This window comes from Microcaecilia unicolor, chromosome 2, assembly GCF_901765095.1.
Source record: "Microcaecilia unicolor chromosome 2, aMicUni1.1, whole genome shotgun sequence".
Classification (NCBI taxonomy): Eukaryota; Metazoa; Chordata; class Amphibia; order Gymnophiona; family Siphonopidae; genus Microcaecilia; species Microcaecilia unicolor.
This window is the reverse complement of record NC_044032.1, coordinates 598,316,430-598,335,891: the sequence shown is the minus strand read 5'-3', so window position 1 is coordinate 598,335,891 and position 19,462 is coordinate 598,316,430. Positions and strand designations below refer to the sequence as shown.

The 19,462-nt window shown below is 47.1% G+C and overlaps 1 protein-coding gene across 3 annotated transcripts in view; it reads right to left on the bottom strand.

Moving 5' to 3' along the window:
* TMEM192 (transmembrane protein 192) overlaps positions 1 to 19,462 on the bottom strand; it is a 152,924-nt gene that overhangs the window by 27,533 nt on the left and 105,929 nt on the right. For all 3 annotated transcript variants that reach the window (XM_030191583.1, XM_030191584.1, XM_030191585.1), the window contains exon 5: positions 16,025 to 16,127. In XM_030191583.1, the coding sequence (XP_030047443.1) occupies positions 16,025 to 16,127 (103 nt within the window). The remainder of the gene's footprint in view (positions 1 to 16,024; positions 16,128 to 19,462) is intronic.

The following is a 19,462-nucleotide window of genomic DNA, read 5'->3' as shown; positions in this document are numbered from 1 at the left end:
TGCCAAGATCCAAGACATTATAGAGTCTCTTACTATTATCCAGTGCTGCTCACCCTTAACACAAATACTACTACTAGGTATCCCTTGAAATCTATCCAAAGTGACTACACAGTTCTGCTAGTAGGTGTGTGGATGGTGTTCTTCTCAATTCTCCCCATTGTAAGAACATTTAAGAAACGCCATACTGGGTCAGACCAAAGGTTCTTCTAGTCCAGCATCCTGTGTCAACAGAGGCCAATCCAGGTCACAGGTACCTGGCAGAATCCCAAAAAGTAGCAAGATTCCATGCTGCTTATCCCTAGTGATAAGCAGTGGCTTTCTCCAGGTCTAACTTAACTGTTAATGAACTTTTCTTCCAGGAATTTGTCCAAACCTTTATTAAACCTACCCATACTAACTGCTTTTACCACATCCTCCAGCAATGAATTGTAGAGCTTAACTATGCACTGAGTGAACAAATATTTGTCCTATTTGTTTTAAAATGCACTGCTTAGTGACTTCAAGGCAAGTCGCCTAGTCATTGTACTTTTTGAAAAACTAAACAAATCAGTGTTTACTCTTTCTATTCCACTAAGGATTTTACAGACTTGGAGGGGCATAATCGAAAAGGGCGCCCAAGTTTTCCTGAGGATGCCCTCGCAGGACGTCCCGGTGAAGGGGCGGGGAAACCCGTATTATCAAAACAATATGGGCGTCCATCTTTCGTTTCGATAATACGGTCATGGACGCCCAAATCGTGAAATTTAGGTCGACCTTTGAGATGGTCATCCCCGATTTTCGGCGATAATGGAAACCGAGGACGCCCATCTCAGAAACTACCAAATCCAAGCCCTTTGGTCATGGGAGGAGCCAGCATTCGTAGTGCACTGGACTCCTGACATGCCAGGATACCAACCGGGCACCCTAGGGGGCACTGCAGTGGACTTCAGAAATTGCTCCCAGGTGCATAGCTCCCTTACTTTGGGTGCTGAGCCCCCCAACCCCCTCAAAACCCACTCCCCACAACTGTACACCACTACCATAGCCCTTATGGGTGAAGGGGGGCACCTAGATGTAGGTACAGTGGGTTTCTGGTGGGTTTTGAAGGGCTCACATTTACCACAAGTGTAGCAGGTAAGGGGGGGATGGGCCTGGGTCCGCCTGACTGAAGTGCACTGCACCCACTAAAACTGCTCCAGGGACCTGCATACTGCTGTCATGGAGCTGGGTATGATATTTGAGGCTGGCATAGAGGCTGGAAAAAATATTTAAAAAAAAATTTTTTTTTGAGGGTGGGAGGGGGTTAGTGACCACTGGGGGAGTAAGGGGAGGTCATCCCCGATTCCCTCCAGTGGTTATCTGGTCATTTAGGGCACATTTTTGTGGCTTGGTCGTAAGAAAAAAAGGAGCAAGTAAAGTCGTCCAAGTGTTCGTCAGGGACGCTCTTCTTTTTTCCATTATCGCTCGAGGACGCCCATGTGTTAGGCACGCCCCAGTCCTGCCTTCGCTACGCCTCCGACATGCCCCCGTGAACTTTGGTCATCCCCATGACGGAAAGCAGTTGGGGACGCCCAAAATTGGCTTTCGATTATGCCGATTTGGGTGAACCTGGGAGAAGGACGCCCATCTTCCGATTTGTGTCGAAAGATGGGCGCCCTTCTCTTTCGAAAATAAGCCTGTTGGTCATCTCTTCTCCAAACTGAAAAGCTCCAACCTCTCTAGCCTTTCCTCATAGGATTTGTTCCATCCCCTTAATCATTTTGATCGCTCTTCTATGCCTTTTCTAATTCCGCTATATCTTTTTTGGCATGCAATGACCAAAATTGCATACAATACTCAAGGTGCAATCATGACACTGAGTCATTATGATGCTTTTTGTTTTACTCACTATTCCTTTCCTAATAATTCCTAACATTCTTTTTGCTTTTTAGGCCGCTGCAGCACAGAGCAGAAGATTTCAATGTATTATGCGTGATGACACCTAGATCTTTTTCCTGGATGGCGATTCCTAATGTGGAACCCTGTATCATCTAATATAATAAAACGCACCGTGAACGTTCTGAAGACAACGTTCTGAAGTCACTCAAACACTCCCTGAAGGGTTCGTGGATTCGTGGTGTGAAGCCAGCCAGGCTGCCAGCCGTCTCTGCCCCGCCCTCGCGTCAAACGTCATGACGTCGAGGGCGGAAAAAATAACAAACAAAGCGCAGCATCAGGGAAGGAGGCGGCGCTCCCGACGTCTCTAGCCTTCCCTTCACTGTGTTCCGCCTTCTTCCGCCGCCACGGAGGTAAATTTAAAAAGAAAAAAAAAAAAGGGATGTTGGGGGGAGAAAAGAGGGTGGGCAGTTGAACAATGGGAGCGGGAGGGCAGAGGAGAAACGACAGCAAGGATGCGAAGGGGGGGGGAGAAGAGGGCGAGACAGGCTGGGACATGGGAGAGAGACGAGCATGGATGCGAGGGGGGGCATGGAAGGGAGAGAGGGGAATTGCTGGAAAAGGATGAATGGAGGGGGCAGGGGACAGAGGAGCATGGATGGGCATGGATTGGGATGGCAGGGCTCAGGGAGAGAGGGGAATTGCTGGAAAGGGATGAATGGAGGGGGCAGGGGACAGAGGAGCATGGATGGGCATGGATTGGGAGGGCAGGGCTCAGGGAGAGAGGGGAATTGCTGGATAGGGATGAATGGAGGGGACAGATGGGCATGGATGGATATGGATTGCAGGGCAGGGCTCGGAGAGAGGGGAATTGCTGGATAGGGATGAATGGAGGGGGCAGGGGACAGGAGCATGGATGGGCATGGATTGGGAGGGCAGGGCTCAGGGAGAGAGGGGAATTGCTGGATAGAGATGAATGGAGGGGACAGATGGGCATGGATGGATATGGATTGCAGGACAAGGCTCAGGGAGAGAGGGGAATTGCTGGATAGGGATGAATGGAGGGGGCAGGTGACAGGAGCATGGATGGGCATGGATTGGGAGGGCAGGGCTCAGGGAGAGAGGGGAATTGCTGGATAGGGATGAATGGAGGGGACAGATGGGCATGGATGGATATGGATTGCAGGGCAGGGTTCAGAGAGAGAGGGGAATTGCTGGATAGGGATGAATGGAGGGGGCAGGTGACAGAGGAGCATGGATGGGCACGGATTGGGAGGGCAGGGCTCAGGGAGAGAGGGGAATTGCTGGAAAAGGATGAATGGAGGGGGCAGGGGACAGATGGGCATGGATTGGGAGGGCAAGGCTCACACTCTCTCTCTCATATGCAATGTCTTTCTGACTCTCACTCTCACACACTCTGTCTCACAATGTATCACATTCACTCTCTATGTGCCACACAGTCACTCACACACTCGCTTGGTCTCATACACTCACTCTCACAGAGAATCTGTGTCTCACACACACACTCTCTCTCTCGCAAACACACACACACTCTCTCACATACACACTTGCACACACTCTCATTCTCACACACACACTCTCACAAACACACTCACACCCAGACTCACACACACACACACTCACACTTTCACTCTGACTCTCACACAGTCACTCTCGCATACACTCTCCCAAACATACACACTCCGAGGAAAACCTTGCTAGCGCCCGTTTCATTTGTGTCAGAAACGGGCCTTTTTTACTTGTGTAGCTATAATTTGGGTTATTCTTCCCTATAAGCATCACATTGCCCTTGCCCACATAAAATTTCATCATTGCCCAATCTTCTAAGTTTCCAAAGTCTTCCTGCAATTTCTCACAATCTGCTTGTGATTTAATAACGTTGAAACATTTTGTGTCATCTGCAAATCTGATCGACTCCCTCATTATTCCCATATCATATATTAATAAGCACAGTTTCCAGTACCCTGTGGTATTCAACAATTCACCTTCCTCTATTGACAGAATTGGCCATTTAACCCTACTCTCTGTTTTCTATCTTCCAACCCTCAAAAGAAAATTACTTCCTATCTCACTACTTTTAAATTTCCTCAGGAGTCTTTTGCGATGTACTTTAGCAAAAGCTTTCGGAAAATCTAGATACATTGTATCAACTACCTCACTTTTACGATGATGTTTTCTGCTATATTATCCTTTTTCACCTAATGTTTAATAATGCTGGCTATCGTTTGGATTTCGTTCTGCCTTTAATAGGTGGGGTACATTCATCTTGGGCTTCCAAAATGGTATTTTTAAACATCCATGCCTCATGTAAAGCCTTAATCTTTGTAGCTACTCCTTTTAGCTTTTTTTTTTTTTTTTTTAACCATTTTCCTTGTTTTCTGATAGTCACCCTTTTGAAAGTGAAGTGCTGATAAAAGTATATTTATCTTATTTATAGCCTGCCTTTATCCAAAGCAGGTAACAAGTTAACATACATAAAAACTTACATGGAGACATAGATAATCACAAGCTCAGATTCAGCACAGTTTAATTCATTCCAGTTTAGTAACTCAATTAAATCATGTTACGATCACTTTCGCCAGGGTAGAAAAAACAAAAAGCTATGGGACTAATGGTCACAGGGTGAGGGTGAAAAGGGGCAAACTCCAGAACAGTGAAAGGAACTATTTCTTCACACAACGGGTAGCGGATGCATCAAACAATCACCCAGTGGAGGCAGTGGAGACAAAGATTGTACGTATCAGAGCTCACGGAACACAGGATAAGCAAAGAGGATCTCTAAAGGAAAAGAAAGGGTTGTAGGTACTGGGCTATTGGTTTGGATGGGCAGATTGGGTGGGCTATAATGGTCTTTTTCTGCTGTGTGGGCGAGAAAGCAAGAGCTCCCATCTAATGTTTCAGTTGGAAGCATTGTGTGTAGCTTGAATAAGTATTTGGTTACAGTAAACAGGTTAAAAGATAAAAGGATCATTGCGGATTACAATCTATCTGTATTCCTTGTTGAAAAAAAAATTAAAGTTATATGTTTTTATGCACCAACATACCACAACTGCTCATGCATAAATAAAAAGACAAAATAAAAAATTCAAACAAGTGAACAAGTATACGATGCCCATAGGGAATTATTCAGAAAGGAAAAAAGACTAAAATGGAAAATATAATAATGTCTCTATAAATCTATGCTAAGACCATATATTAAGTATTGTTCTGCAATTCTAATTATCCCACCTCAAAAAAGGCCTTCCAAACAGCATCAGGACTAGGAGATATTCCATGAAATTTGCAGCAGATTTAGATCAAATGTAAAATAATTATTAAACTGTAGAATGTTACTAGTAGAGCTGAGTTAAAAAAATCTTATTTTCTCTTTTGTAGTGATTATTTATGTCCTATAGTTAATGGAATTCCTTTTAGTTGACGTTTTGTTTGATAATTTTAATTTGTAAAAACCACTTTGGCCAACTCTGTTATAGTGGTACATGAAGTTTTTAATAAACTATAAACAAGTTTCTGGAAGACTTGGGAATTGCCATCCCTAATTGTCTAGCAACAAGCAAAAAGAAATGGGGCTTCCCTATTAGCATCTGCTAGGAGTCCCTATTGACCCAGACTGGCCACTATCAGAGAGAGGATATTGTGCTCTATGGACCATTGATTTGACCCAGCATGACACTTCTTATGCACATAGCACTCCTACAAAGACCCTGTGACTCCTGCCAGAGACACAGCACCAGGATGAGAGTGCTGCATCACAAGGCACTTTGTAAGAGACATCCTGATTCTGGATAGAGATACAACACTGCAAGTGGTTTGGAAAGAGGCTACAGTCTCCTTCCTTGGTCAACAAAATGTGAAAGGAGTATGGGAGAATACAGGAGGCGATGCACAACAGCTAATGAGAGGTCAATGGGAACCAGAAAGAAAGCCTTGCAGAAATGGGAAAAACAAAACAGGCATACAGCATTTGTGGGAAAACTGATATGCTTAAGGATAAACATACTGTGACAGCATAATGTAAACATTTCTGAGGTAGAAGCAGTTCCAGTTAAAGTGAAACACAACAATTAGGGAATTGCTTCTTTCAAACTGCCTCTCCCTGTTCTTTATTCTCATCGCCACCGCCTCATAAAACTGCTTGATCCCCCAAAACTACACCCCACCCCCAAAAACAACCTTCACAATTGCCCCCACTCAACCAAAACTATCCCCTACACTTGTTTTACCCTCCAAAACTACCCTACTTCTTACAACTACCCATCACCCCCAAACTGCCCCATCTCAAAACTACCCTTCCACAACTCCACTATACCCCAAACTACTCCCTGCAAGTAGAGGAGTAGCCTAGTGATTAGAGCACCAGGCTAACAACCAAGGAAACCCCATTCAAATTTGCTGCTGCTCCTTGTGATCCTGGGCAAGTCCCTTAACCCTCCATTCCCTCCGGTAGAGGTAGACCGTAAGCTGTCTAGGGACAGGGAAATACCTAGTGTACCTGAATGCAACTCACCTTGAACTACTAGTGAAAAAGGTGTGAACTAAATCCAAATCAACTATTAAAAAGCAGTGGAACCAGGTTGCCACATGTCTCAATATCTGGCCAGAGCAGGAGACACCAGGCAGTTCAACACAATCTAATGCTCAAATTAAAACTGGCCCTCTGTAAATGGTAAAGGAACAATGTGACAGAGAGGAAGGATCTGAACTTAAAAAGAAACCTGAAATCCTAAGTTGCTTCTCATTTTTGTTAATGTCAGTGGACTTTCAAGAGCAAACGCATTCACTGCATGCCTAAACCTCAGTACTTAGTTTTTCATAGTAACACATCTGTTGGAACTTTTCCAAAATGTATTAACAATTACACAGTTACTCCCCAGAGCTGGTGGTTCATATTATTCTGCCTCGTGCCCAGACATGAATGCTCTGTATGAGCCATCACCGGGCCATATTGGAGATGATATTTTATGCAGAGGGCAATTATGGGGATAATTTTGTAAAGTACTTTCTGCATGTAAAGTATGTTCTATATGCATGAAATAGCTCTTATAAAATTACACAAGTGAATATACATATATAGAAGATAATCCTATAACTGGGTCCTCACATTTCAGGGCCACTTGTACATCTGAATGTACAGAATACCTGCGTGCTCAGGGGTAAGTGCGCGCTTACGCCCATAACTGGCAGCAAAACAGATGTTAAGTTTGTAAAGGCATGCCTAAGTGGCATAGGTGTAAATGCAAAGGGGAGGTGCTGCCACTTACACCTGTCACTTACAGAATACTGTAAATGACACGCACCCTTGCCGCACTTACATGAGCTCTAAGCTGGTGTAACTTTTAGGTACCACAATACTGGATTAAGCTACTATTCCATGGGGCTCATTTTCAAAGCACTTAGTAGTCTATGTAACTTTGTAAGTCTAACTGCTTTGAAAATATACCTCTATAATCAGCATCCGAGTGTCTAGGGGCAGATACAGAATAGGCTCCGAATGAGCAGCATTGGGGCGCCTAAAAGGAGACGCTCATCTATACAATTACCTCCATAAAGTCTATGCACCAGCTATGAAAACACTATGTGGAGTAGAACAAAACAAAACAGCCGCCCTGAAAATGGCAGAAACAAATCAAGGTCAGGTATACACAAAAAGTAGCACATATGAGTTTAATCTGGTTGGGCAGACTGGATGGACCGTGTATGTCTTTTTCTGCCATCATCTACTATGTTAACAAAAAGGCCTGGTACGTAAGCAGCATAAACTCTGGAAAAAAACAGTGTCCAGTGCCAACTGACCTATCTCCCCCAAGGAAGAAGTAGTCACCAGCTATAATTACGTGCCAAAATTCCCCTCCAAATGTGACTGCTCCGCTGCAGGCGAAAAGAAGAACGCCGGCGGATCAAAGATGGCCACTGCTGATGCACGCTCTGACAGCAGTATCGAGGGGCCCGCCAAAACTTCAGCCCATCTGATCCTGATTCGGCGGGGGGAGGGCTGGAGGAAGAAGAGGAGGCCTGACTTGAAGAAGAACATAACCCTGACGCTATCCTCCAGCTCCCACATTGGGAGCAGCCTTATTTAATTGTCTCCACGGAAGCCTGCATCAGCAGCAGAAAAACTTACAGGTTGAAGGATCGTCGCTGGCAGAGGTAAGTGCAGTAAGCAAGCCATGTTGCTTCCCAAGGCCCCAGCCCATTAAGTACTGCTTAAGCTGTCCAACAGAACACTCCTGTTTTTTTTTTCTTTAAAGAGGCAGGAGGTTTTCTGGTGAATCAATCCCCCATTTTTTTTAAACCATCAGAAGAAGGCTAAGAAAAGCGGTGATAGGGAAGGGGGGGGAGGAGTGAGATACCCGGCACCACCAGGTGTAACCCGGAGACTTGCAAAGCTGGGGCAACCCCCTTAGCTCAAAACTAGAGACCAGACCAGAAGCAAGCACCCATTGCACAGGATAGGTCCATCCACCTATAGAGACAGAGAGAATACTAAAGAGGGAGCTATGGCACAGGTGGCTTATAGCTCAGATTTGGTGTTCTCTCTATCTCCTCCTGCTGGTAGATGGCCATAACCCGCAAGTCTCTGGATTGATCTGTGGGACAGAATGGAAAAAAAAAAAGCTGTTAGCCTTGATAATCAATTGATTACTATCTTTCAGCAAAGAACCAAACCATCCTAAGGCTCTTCCCCCAATTCCCAACACAGCCAGAGTGTTCAGCAATAATCCATGATGACCCTCATCAAAACATAAAAAGACCACCCAGAACACAATGCATCCTTCCCCCAGATAATGAATGAATCACACAAAACAAATCTCCAGGTCTAGACAAGGAACCCTGTAGTTGCAGCTCATAGTAAGTCTTCTTAGCCTGTTACATTTCTCCTATATACACAGTAACATTCTCCTTCCAGATCTGTTACTGAGCCAAAGACCTCGAGGTCCTCCGTTTTTTCTCCAAACGTCTACACTCCTGCTTCCTCAACCTAAGATCATTAGTACACCAGGGAGCCAAATTGACGTTTACTATGAGGAACACACACATTGTCTGTCTGAACTGGTGCTAGATGGGAACAAAATCCATCCAACCCCAGTTCCTTTCAAACACCATCTGCTCCATATCCTGACCAAGGCAGTAAATTCTCCCACACAACTTTATCCAAGATCTTACCCATTTTTCTTTCCTTCCATCAAATACAGGCCTCTGATTGTCTCCTTTCCAGCAACTTCAATTGAAACCTCAATACCCAATGATCCGACCATGGTACCGGTCAGGATCCAAAAATCAGTCCCTAGAGACTCCTTATCCTGCCTCGCAAGTTCAAATCCAGCATATAACCCCCTACATGGGTCTCCCAAGAACATATTGTTGACATCCTAAATTCAACATACAGGTTACAAAAGATAATACGAACTTATATGCACCAGGGCCATAACCACAGGTGGGCCTGGGTCTGTCTACTTTCAGACCTAGCCCACCTAGCAGCTGGCGGGGGATCCCCAAGTCCTGTCAGCTGAAGATATCTGAACCCCCCAGAACTTCCCTTAGCCAAGCTCTGTAGTCAGCAGCAGCATTCTTGAGCCACTGACACTGGCACTCCATGCATGCTCAGTTTTCGTGCATGTTCAGTTCATGTGCAAAACTATGCATGCACGGGGTGCCAGTGTTGGTGATCATGAGTACTGCAGCTGAATGCCAAGCTTGGCTAAAGGGAGTTCTGCGGATATTTGGAAGTCCAAGGAAGGTAAAATTATGTATAATCATACCTGATAATTTTCTTTCCATTAATCATAGCTGATCAATCCATAGACTGGTGGGTTGTGTCCATCTACCAGCAGGTGGAGATAGAGAGCAAACTTTTGCCTCCCTATATGTGGTCATGTGCTGCCGGAAACTCCTCAGTATGTCGATATCAAAGCTCCATCCGCAGGACTCAGCACTTAGAGAATTACACCCACGAAGGGACACTCTGCCCAGCTCACCACCGCCGAAACGGGGGAGGGGAATTAACCCAGCTCATCCCCACACAAGTGGGGGAGGGGAATCCGTCCAGCTCATCCCCGCGGAGCGGGGGAGGGACACCACACCCGCCGATGCGGGGGGATCTGGCTTATCCTGCAACCGCAACCGCGGGAGGAGCTGACTGACCCTAACACCGCCGAAGCGGGAGGGGTACAAAACTGCCCTACAGCCGCACGAAGCGGGAGGGAGTGCCGGCAGAATTTTAAGTCTCAATCCAGCCCCGTAAAACGGAGGGGAGAGGAATGCAGCAGCTCACTGTAACACAAACTCGTCTTAACTCTTGAAGAATCCAAGTGAAAAAACTTGAACACGAAGTCTTTCTGAAGTAACTGAAGACTGAACTTGAACCTGAAATGCAACCAGAATAAAAACAGTACAGATATCTGGGAGGGGCTATGGATTGATCAGCTATGATTAATGGAAAGAAAATTATCAGGTATGATTATACATAATTTTACCTTCCATATCATCAGGCTGATCAATCCATAGACTGGTGGGATGTACCGAAGCAGTACTCACCCAGGGCGGGACATAGAAATCCCTGACCGCAACACTGAAGCTCCAAACCGGGCCTCCGCCCGAGCAGCCACAGTCAAGCGGTAATGCTTGGAGAATGTATGGGCCGAAGCCCAAGTTGCCGTCTTGCATATCTCTTCCAAGGAGACGGAACCGGCCTCTGCCATCGAGGCCGCCTGAGCTCTTGTGGAGTGAGCCTTCAGCTGGATAGGCGGCACCTTCCCCGCGGCCACATAAGCCGCTGCAATGGCTTCCTTGACCCATCTTGCCACTGTAGGCTTAGCAGCCTGCAGACCCCTACGAGGACCTGCATACAGGACAAACAGATGATCCGATTTCCGGAAATCATTGGTCACTTCCAAGTATCTGATGATGACTCGTCTCACATCCAGATATTTAAGAGCAGAGTACTCCTCTGGGTAGTCCTCCCTACGAAAGGAAGGGAGACAGAGCTGCTGATTCACATGGAAGCGAGAAACAATCTTGGGCAGAAAGGAAGGCACTGTGCGAATAGTCACTCCTGCCTCAGTGAACTGCAGAAAAGGCTCTCGACATGAGAGCGCCTGGAGCTCGGAAACTCTTCTGGCTGAAGTGATAGCCACCAAAAAGACTGCTTTCAACGTCAGGTCTTTCAGAGATGCCCTTGACAAGGGTTCAAACGGCGGCTTCTGCAATGCTCTTAGCACCAGGTTGAGATTCCACGCAGGCACCACTGAGTGCAGAGGAGGGCGCAGGTGATTAACTCCCTTGAGAAAGCGCACCACATCTGGCTGCGAAGCCAGGGAAGCACCCTTCAGGCGGCCCCTGAAGCAAGCCAGAGCCGCTACCTGGACTTTAAGGGAACTGAGCGACAGGCCTTTGTCCAGACCTTCTTGCAGGAACGCCAACACTGAAGAAATTGGAGCAGTAGAAGTAGAGCGCTTCCTCGCTCTCAGCATAGTGGCGATGACCTTGTCTGAGAAGCCCTTCTTCCTCAGACGCTGCCGCTCAATAGCCAGGCCGTAAGACCAAAGGGGGAGGGATCCTCCATCACCACGGGACCCTGATGTAACAGGCCCTGCTCCACTGGCAGCCGCAGAGGATCGTCGACTGAGAGCCTGATCAAGTCCGCATACCAGGGACGCCTGGGCCAATCCGGACCCACCAGGATTACCCTGCCGGGATGCTTTGCCACCCGGTCTAGCACCCTGCCCAACATGGGCCAGGGCGGGAACACATAGAGAAGCTCTTGTGTCGGCCACTGTTGGAGAAGAGCATCTACTCCCAGGGATCGAGGGTCCCGTCCTCTGCTGAAAAAGCGCGGCACTTGGCAATTGGCCGATGACGCCATCAGATCTAGGCTCGGCTGGCCCCAGCGCTTCGTGATGTCCAAGAACGCCTGAGCAGATAGCTGCCACTCTCCGGGCTCCAAGGTATGGCGACTGAGAAAGTCCGCCTTGACATTCATGACTCCGGCAATGTGGGCCGCTGACAGCTGTTCCAGGTTCGCTTCTGCCCACTGGCATAGACTCATAGCCTCCTTGGTTAGAGGGGCGCTCTTGGTACCTCCCTGGCGGTTGACATAGGCCACAGCCGTGGCATTGTCCGACAGGACCCGTACAGGCTTCAACACCAGTACCGGGATGAACTCCAAAAGCGCCAACCGAATGGCTCTGAGTTCCAGGAGGTTGATAGACCACTTTGCCTCTGCAGGAGACCAGAGCCCCTGCGCTGTCCTTCCCAAACAGTGGGCTCCCCAGCCCGACAAAGAGGCGTCCGTCGTGACGACAATCCACTCTGGGGTCACCAGAGGCATTCCCGCAGACAACTTGTCTGTCTGCATCCACCACCTCAGCGCCTTGCGCACTGCTGGATCCAAGGGAAGGCGCACAGCATAATCCTCCGACATCGGAGTCCAGCGCTGCAGCAGAGAGTGTTGAAGTGGTCTCATATGAGCCCTGGCCCAGGGCACTACTTCCATCGTGGCCGTCATAGAGCCCAACAGCTGCACATAGTCCCAAGCCCGAAGAGGAGAGGCTACTAGGAACTGGTCCACCTGAGCCTGAAGTTTGACAATCCGATTGTCTGGCAGGAACACTCTGCCCACTTGGGTGTCGAATCGAACTCCCAGATACTCCAGGGACTGAGTCGGGCGCAGCTGGCTCTTCTCCCAGTTGATGATCCATCCCAGGGAGCTCAAAAGAGCAACTACCCGGTCCACAGCTTTGCCGCACTCTGCATAAGAGGGGGCTCGGATCAACCAGTCGTCCAGATAAGGATGGACTTGTACTCCTTCCTTTCGCAGGAAGGCCGCTATGACCACCATTACCTTGGAAAAGGTCCGCGGAGCAGTAGCCAACCCGAAAGGGAGGGCTCTGAACTGGAAGTGTCGGCCCAGGACTGCAAAACGCAGAAAGCGTTGATGAGGAGGCCAGATGGGAATATGCAAGTATGCTTCCTTGATGTCCAAGGATGCCAGGTACTCCCCTGCCTTCACTGCCGCTAGAACAGAGCGGAGAGTCTCCATGCGAAAGTGCCGCACTTTCAAGGCCCGATTGACCCCTTTGAGGTCGAGGATAGGCCGGACAGAACCTCCTTTCTTTGGTACCACAAAGTAAATGGAGTAACGCCCCTTGCCAAGCTGACTTTCTGGCACCGGAACGACCGCACCCAGGCGGATCAGATTGTCCAAAGTCTGCTGCACTGCCACAGCTTTGACCGGAGACTTGCAGGGAGAGAGTACAAACCCGTCTCTTAAGGGTCGGCAGAACTCTAGCTTGTAGCCGTCTCTGATGACTTCCAGCACCCAAGCGTCTGAAGTTATTGTGGTCCACTCGCCCAGAAACGAGGACAGCCGTCCTCCAATCTGCACTGGGGCATGGACCAAGACCCCGTCATTGGGTACGAGACCCTGGGGGAGGACCGGAGGGAGCACCTCCGGGACGGCGGTCTCTGCGAAAGGAATGCTGCTTGGGGGAGAAATTCCTCTTAAAGGAAGAGGGGGCAGAAGAACCCGACCTGCCCGGGCGGTACCGACGGGCTTCCTGAAACCGTCCTCTGGAGGTACCGGGACGAGCACTAGCCCGAGCCCTGACCTCTGGTAACTTCTTGCCCTTAGACGTGCCGAGATTTCGGTCACGATTTTGTCCAGCTCGACCCCAAAGAGCAGCTTGCCTTTAAAAGGCAATCTAGCCAGGCGGGATTTAGAGGCGTGGTCAGCAGACCAATGTTTCAGCCAAAGCCACCGCCGCGCAGAGACTGTCTGAGCCATGCCTTTAGCTGAGGCTCTCAAGACATCATACAGCAAGTCTGCCAAATAGGCTAAGCCCGATTCCAGGGCCGGCCAATCAGCCCTCAAGGAATGATCCGAGGGGGAAGCCCGCTGCACCATAGTCAGGCACGCCCTGGCCACATAGGAGCCGCAAACTGAGGCCTGCAAACTTAAAGCAGCCGCCTCAAAGGACGACCTTAAGGCCGCCTCCAATCTTCTGTCTTGGGCGTCCTTTAGGGCCGTGCCACCTTCCACCGGCAACGCCGTTTTCTTAGTCACCGCAGTGATTAAAGAATCCACGGTAGGCCACAGATAGGCCTCACGCTCACTCACAGCCAAAGGATAGAGGCGGGACATAGCCCTAGCCACTTTAAGGCTCGCTTCTGGGGCATCCCATTGAGCCGAAATTAAGGTGTGCATGGCATCATGCACGTGGAAGGTTCTAGGCGGGTGCTTCGTCCCCAGCATAATGGCAGAGCCAACAGGGGCTGAGGGAGAGACGTCCTCCGGAGAGGAAATCTTCAAAGTGTCCATGGCCTGTAACAACAGGTTGGGCAAATCCTCTGGGCTAAAAAGCCGCGCTGCAGAGGGGTCATCCGCTCCAACCGAGCGGGGATCCGTCTCCTCCAAGGAATCCGCAAAGGACCGTTGGGAGACCTCAGACACGCTGCCCTCATCTACATCGGAGGAGACAAATTCCTCCAAGGCCTGGGAATCAACCCGAGGGCGTTTGCCTCTGGGAACCTCAACCTCTTTACCAGACGAGGGAGCAGGGGCAGCGTTGTGCATGAGGAAGGCCTGATGCAGCAGCAAAACAAACTCGGGGGAGAAACCCCCCAGACTGTGCACTTCCGCAGCCTGGGCAACAGCCCTAGACGCACTCTCAACCGGCGCTCGAAATAGCGGGGGAGAGACATGCTGCGCATCCAAAATGGCGTCCGGCGCGAAACTCCGCGAAGGAGCCGCGCGGGAAGAACGGCTCTTAACATTAGCCGGTTTTGTGCCGTCGCCAAAATTAAGGGCGTTCATGGCATTAATGTCTCCAACCTCAAGGGCGGCCCCCGAAGAAGCCGTCCGAGCCGCGTGGCCGGCCAAGATGGCGGAGGCGAGGAGCGGGGGATGGGCGTTTATGGCGGGAAAAACCGCCACGCCGGAGGAAGGACCGGGACATTCTTCGGTCACTAAACTGTCACCCATCAAGGGCGAATCAGGCTGTAAAACCCCCGCATCCCCTCTAGAAGCGCTCCAGCGATCCGGGGAGCGACCCTTTGCGCCCTCGCCCTCCGACGCCATATGCCACGAGGAGAAGAATCGGGGAACCCCCTGCCCGCTATAAAAAGGTAAAATTACCTGCTTGCCGCTCCGAGCTGTAACGAACTGGTGTCCCAGTGAGTAGCTGCAATGAACGTTTAAATAAACGTCAAAATAAACGCCTTTAAAGACGTTTAAAATTTTTTTTTTTTTTTTTTTTAAACGGAGCCAGCGGGAGGGGGGAGAAAAGGAGGGACCTGGCACCACCAGGTTTGCACTTGCTCAAAAGAGCCCTCAACCCCAGGCCTCAACAAAACCTAAGGATTAGGCTTGGAGGCCTAGCCAGAGCTGCTGCTGTGTGTGACCACCACCTGCTGAAATAGAGAACATACTGGGGAGTTTCCGGCAGCACATGACCACATATAGGGAGGCAAAAGTTTGCTCTCTATCTCCACCTGCTGGTAGATGGACACAACCCACCAGTCTATGGATTGATCAGCTTGATGATATGGAATAGAGAGAGACAAAACCAACTAGTGGCTTCGGGATCCCCGCCAGCTAAGGTATTTAAACTTTAAGATCAGCTGGGGGAGGGGAGGGGAGGGAAGGATAGCAAATGCCTGTTGGCCCACCCAAAACTTGCAGTCTGGCTACACCATTGATATGCACAGTGTGCAGTGATGTCCTCAAGGGTGTGCTCTGAGTGATGTATGCATTCCATAATGAAGAGAAGGATTAAATTGGTGCAAAATCATTTGTGAACTACACAGGGTCACTGTACAAGCCTATTTTATAAAGGCACATAGATACCTCACATCTTCTCTTTCTGGACTTTTCACACACACAACCTGTTCTAAAACTATTTTAATGTGAAAGATACACCTTTCATATCGAGTGTCATCGTGTCCAGTCAAGTATTGGATAATGCATGGTGAAAGGTCAAAAGTTACTCAAATCATGGTCATATCTGACACAGCATGGAGACATTCACCACAGAACGTCATCTTGTCACGACTGGTATGACAATGCTGTGTGTGTAATGCTATCATCTTTTGGCCAATAAGATTACATCACATCCATCAGCTAATGATGACAATTAACAGGCAGAATTATTACCTGAATCCAACCTCTGAATTGATTAGACCAGGGTAGGCAAGCTTGTTCTCGTCTTCTATCACATCAGGCCTTTTTTTTTCTCTGTTAAATTTGCAGATTTTCACTAAAAGAAAAATAAATTACAAAATAAAAATCATAAAAGAGGAAGAAAGAAGTGCCCATGTTAATATGCAAGGAAACTTTTCAAATCACAAAACATTTCAAAAACTACAAGAAAATAATTTGCCCTATAAACTTTCTTTTTAATTACAACATATACAGTTTCTGTTGCTTCATCACAAATGGAATAAAACCCCCTAATCTATACATTTTGAAGTTGAGAAAAATGGTTTGCACAAAAATTATCCTAAAAAAGCCAACTGGAATTGTTGATTTAGGGCCTGCATTTGAGTTTTCCACTGGAGGGTCACAACATAATTTTTGTTATATTTGTACCCCGCGCTTTCCCACTCATAGCAGGTTCAATGCGGCTTACATATTGTATACAATGCGGCTTATTTGTACCTGGGGCAATGGAGGGTTAAGTGACTTGCCCAGAGTCACAAGGAGCTGCCTGTGCCTGCAGTGGGAATCGAACCCAGTTCCCCAGGACCAAAGTCCACCACGCTAACCATAAGAATAATTACATCACAATAGGACTTTTCCGTTAACCTCGGTTCCCAGCATATACTGCCCAGCAGACAGAAAGGATGTCACATATCTGAAAATCCCGAAATGACTACAACTGAAGAGCTTGATGCAAGCTTTCCTGATATCCAGGTCAGAGACAGGCAACAAGGCAAACATCCAACTTTATTCATACCTCCAACTCTGGATTCCTCTTTTTCAATATACTAGAGGACGGGGTTTAAAAAGAAAGATACTGAAATATCCTGTTTAAATGATTAGAGATTTCACTTGGAAAAAATTCATTTTGCTTGATCCCATGTCTCAGTTTATGCTTTTGACTTATAATTTCTTTATCATTTGAATTGTTCCTTCATGTGCTGCTTTTTACTGCTTGGGATTTCAATAAAGATCTATAAAAATAACCCCCCCCCCACACACACACACACCATGCCCGGGTCCAACCAAAAGTCAGCTGAGCCCAACAGTAGCCAATTAAGGGTAACAGGTACCTGGCGGAATCTAAAGAGCAGATTAAGGGCAAGAGGTGGCTTTCCCTCCCTTTTTTCAGCTCAGCTATGCCAACTGCCTTGAGTACATTCCCAGGCAACAAATGATACAGCTTGATTGTGCACTGAGTGATAAACCCCTCCCCACCACACACACACACCTTTTTTTCAATTTGTTTTAAATGTGCTACCTGTTAATTTCATGGGAATGTCTTCGGAACTTAATACCATTTGAAAAGGAAACAACCAATCCTATTTACTTGTTACATGGACCTCATAATTTTATAGACCATTATCATGGTATAATCTGCAACTCCTGTACAAATTGCTGTAGACTGGATTAATTTGCAAAAGCATTAAAAAAACCCAACTGGGGGGGGGGGGGGGTAACACTTTCTTCATGTATTTGGATTCTGAATTCATACCGCTTTCGCTAACAAAACAATCTATTTATAAACCACAAGGGCACTAATTTCTTTTAGTGCCTAAGAGACTACTAAGCAAGTGGGAAAATAAGGTCTACCCAACAGTTCCAGATCATGAAGGACAGACTGAGCTGGTCCTTGTTTTGCCACACTAAATGCATGGATTTGTAGCTCTTAAAATACAGTACTGTCTTATCTTATTAGCTGTGATCTGAAGCAGGGGTCCTCAACCCAATCCTCGGGACACACCTAGCCACTCAAGTTTTCAAAAAATCCATAATGAATATGAATGAGAAATTTGCATATGCACTACCTCAATTGCGTGCAAAACAATCCTAGGCGTATTCATTATAGATATCCTGAAAATCTGACAGGCTAGGTGTAACCTAGATCTCTCATTATCCAACAATATGCAACTCAACATAAACTCAAACCCTGCTGATGATAGGTAAAAACAATGGAAAGCTGACAAATTTCTAAAACAGTGTTTCTAAAAAAGTAATGCTTAGGAATAGAGTCTGACTTAAATGTCTCTTAAGTGGTACAGAGAATACTCAGCATCAGATTCATATTGCTCCTTGCTGTCATCTCAGGTAAATGTTTGCATTCATTACAGCACTATAGAAAACACACAGTGAATCAGAAGTGCAATTCTTTCCCAGACCTCTTGGCAATCCATAGTTCAGATAATGAAATGAAAATATGATTATAAATAGCAGGTAAGTAAAGACTTGTGATAACCATTCATTTCATACTCTGCTAATGCCTGCAAAGGTGAAAAAAAAATAGCCGTTTCATACAGCTGCAATAAATCTGTTCACAAAACCACTGAGGGTTTGAATGAAATACTCTCTAGAGCAGCAACTTCAGAATATGGCTGACACTCAGGAAGAGTCATTCATTGACCCTCCCCCTTAAAGAAAAAAGGTTTTTCTCAAAGGCTGTCCCAGAACACCTGCTGATGTGGAAGCAGGTCACATGACAGAAACAAGAATCTTTACAAAAGCTTTCCTGCAGAGGAATACATACATCAGACAGCAGGTTGTAAAATAATCACAAAGACCACCATCAGATAGGTGCAGGGTGGTCTGTTCCACCTTCTCCTGATATCATTAAACTTCTACAATGGTAAACCAGGTGTATGGAAATTAGCAAGGTAACTTTAGACTGGTGGCCCTTCAATATATCCTCTCTGGTTGAAACAGCAACACTAAGAAAGGGCATAAAACGTAATTAAAGCATAATCCTGTGGAGTCCTAATTTTAAAGTATTTTAGGAAGGCCCCCTCTTACTTAACCTGACCCACCAGGCTTATCACCTGCCAAAACATTGGTTGGCTAGAGGGATGAGGGAGGTGTCAGTGACATGACACCCCCACTGCTTAACTGATGGTAGAAGCACATCCTGCACTGGCACACAGGATGGGTGCTAATCCTGCACAAAACCTTGAGTTAGACACACAATATATGAAAAATCAATGCTATTGAGCCTATTAGCTATTCCACTCCGATGCAAAGAACTGTGTAGAAGATGAAAGTAAGCACAATACAGGAACTTGGAATGCCAGGTCTGAGGGAGGAAGGAAGGGAGGAAGACCAAACAGCAGCAGCATGGTTAAAAAGTGAGGTGAAGGAAGCTATTAGAGCAAAAAGAAAATCCTTCAGAAAATGGAAGAAGGAACCAACTGAAATTAATAAGAAACAGCATAAGGAATGTTAAGTCAAATGCAAAGTGCTGATAAGGAAGGCAAAAAGGGATTTTGAAAAAAAGATTGTGTTGGAAGGCAAAAAACACATAGTAAATTTTTTTTAAAGTATATTAAAAGCAAGAAGCCAGCAAAAGAATCAGTTGGACCACTAGATGACCGAGGGGTAAAAGGGGCAGTCAGGGAAGACAAA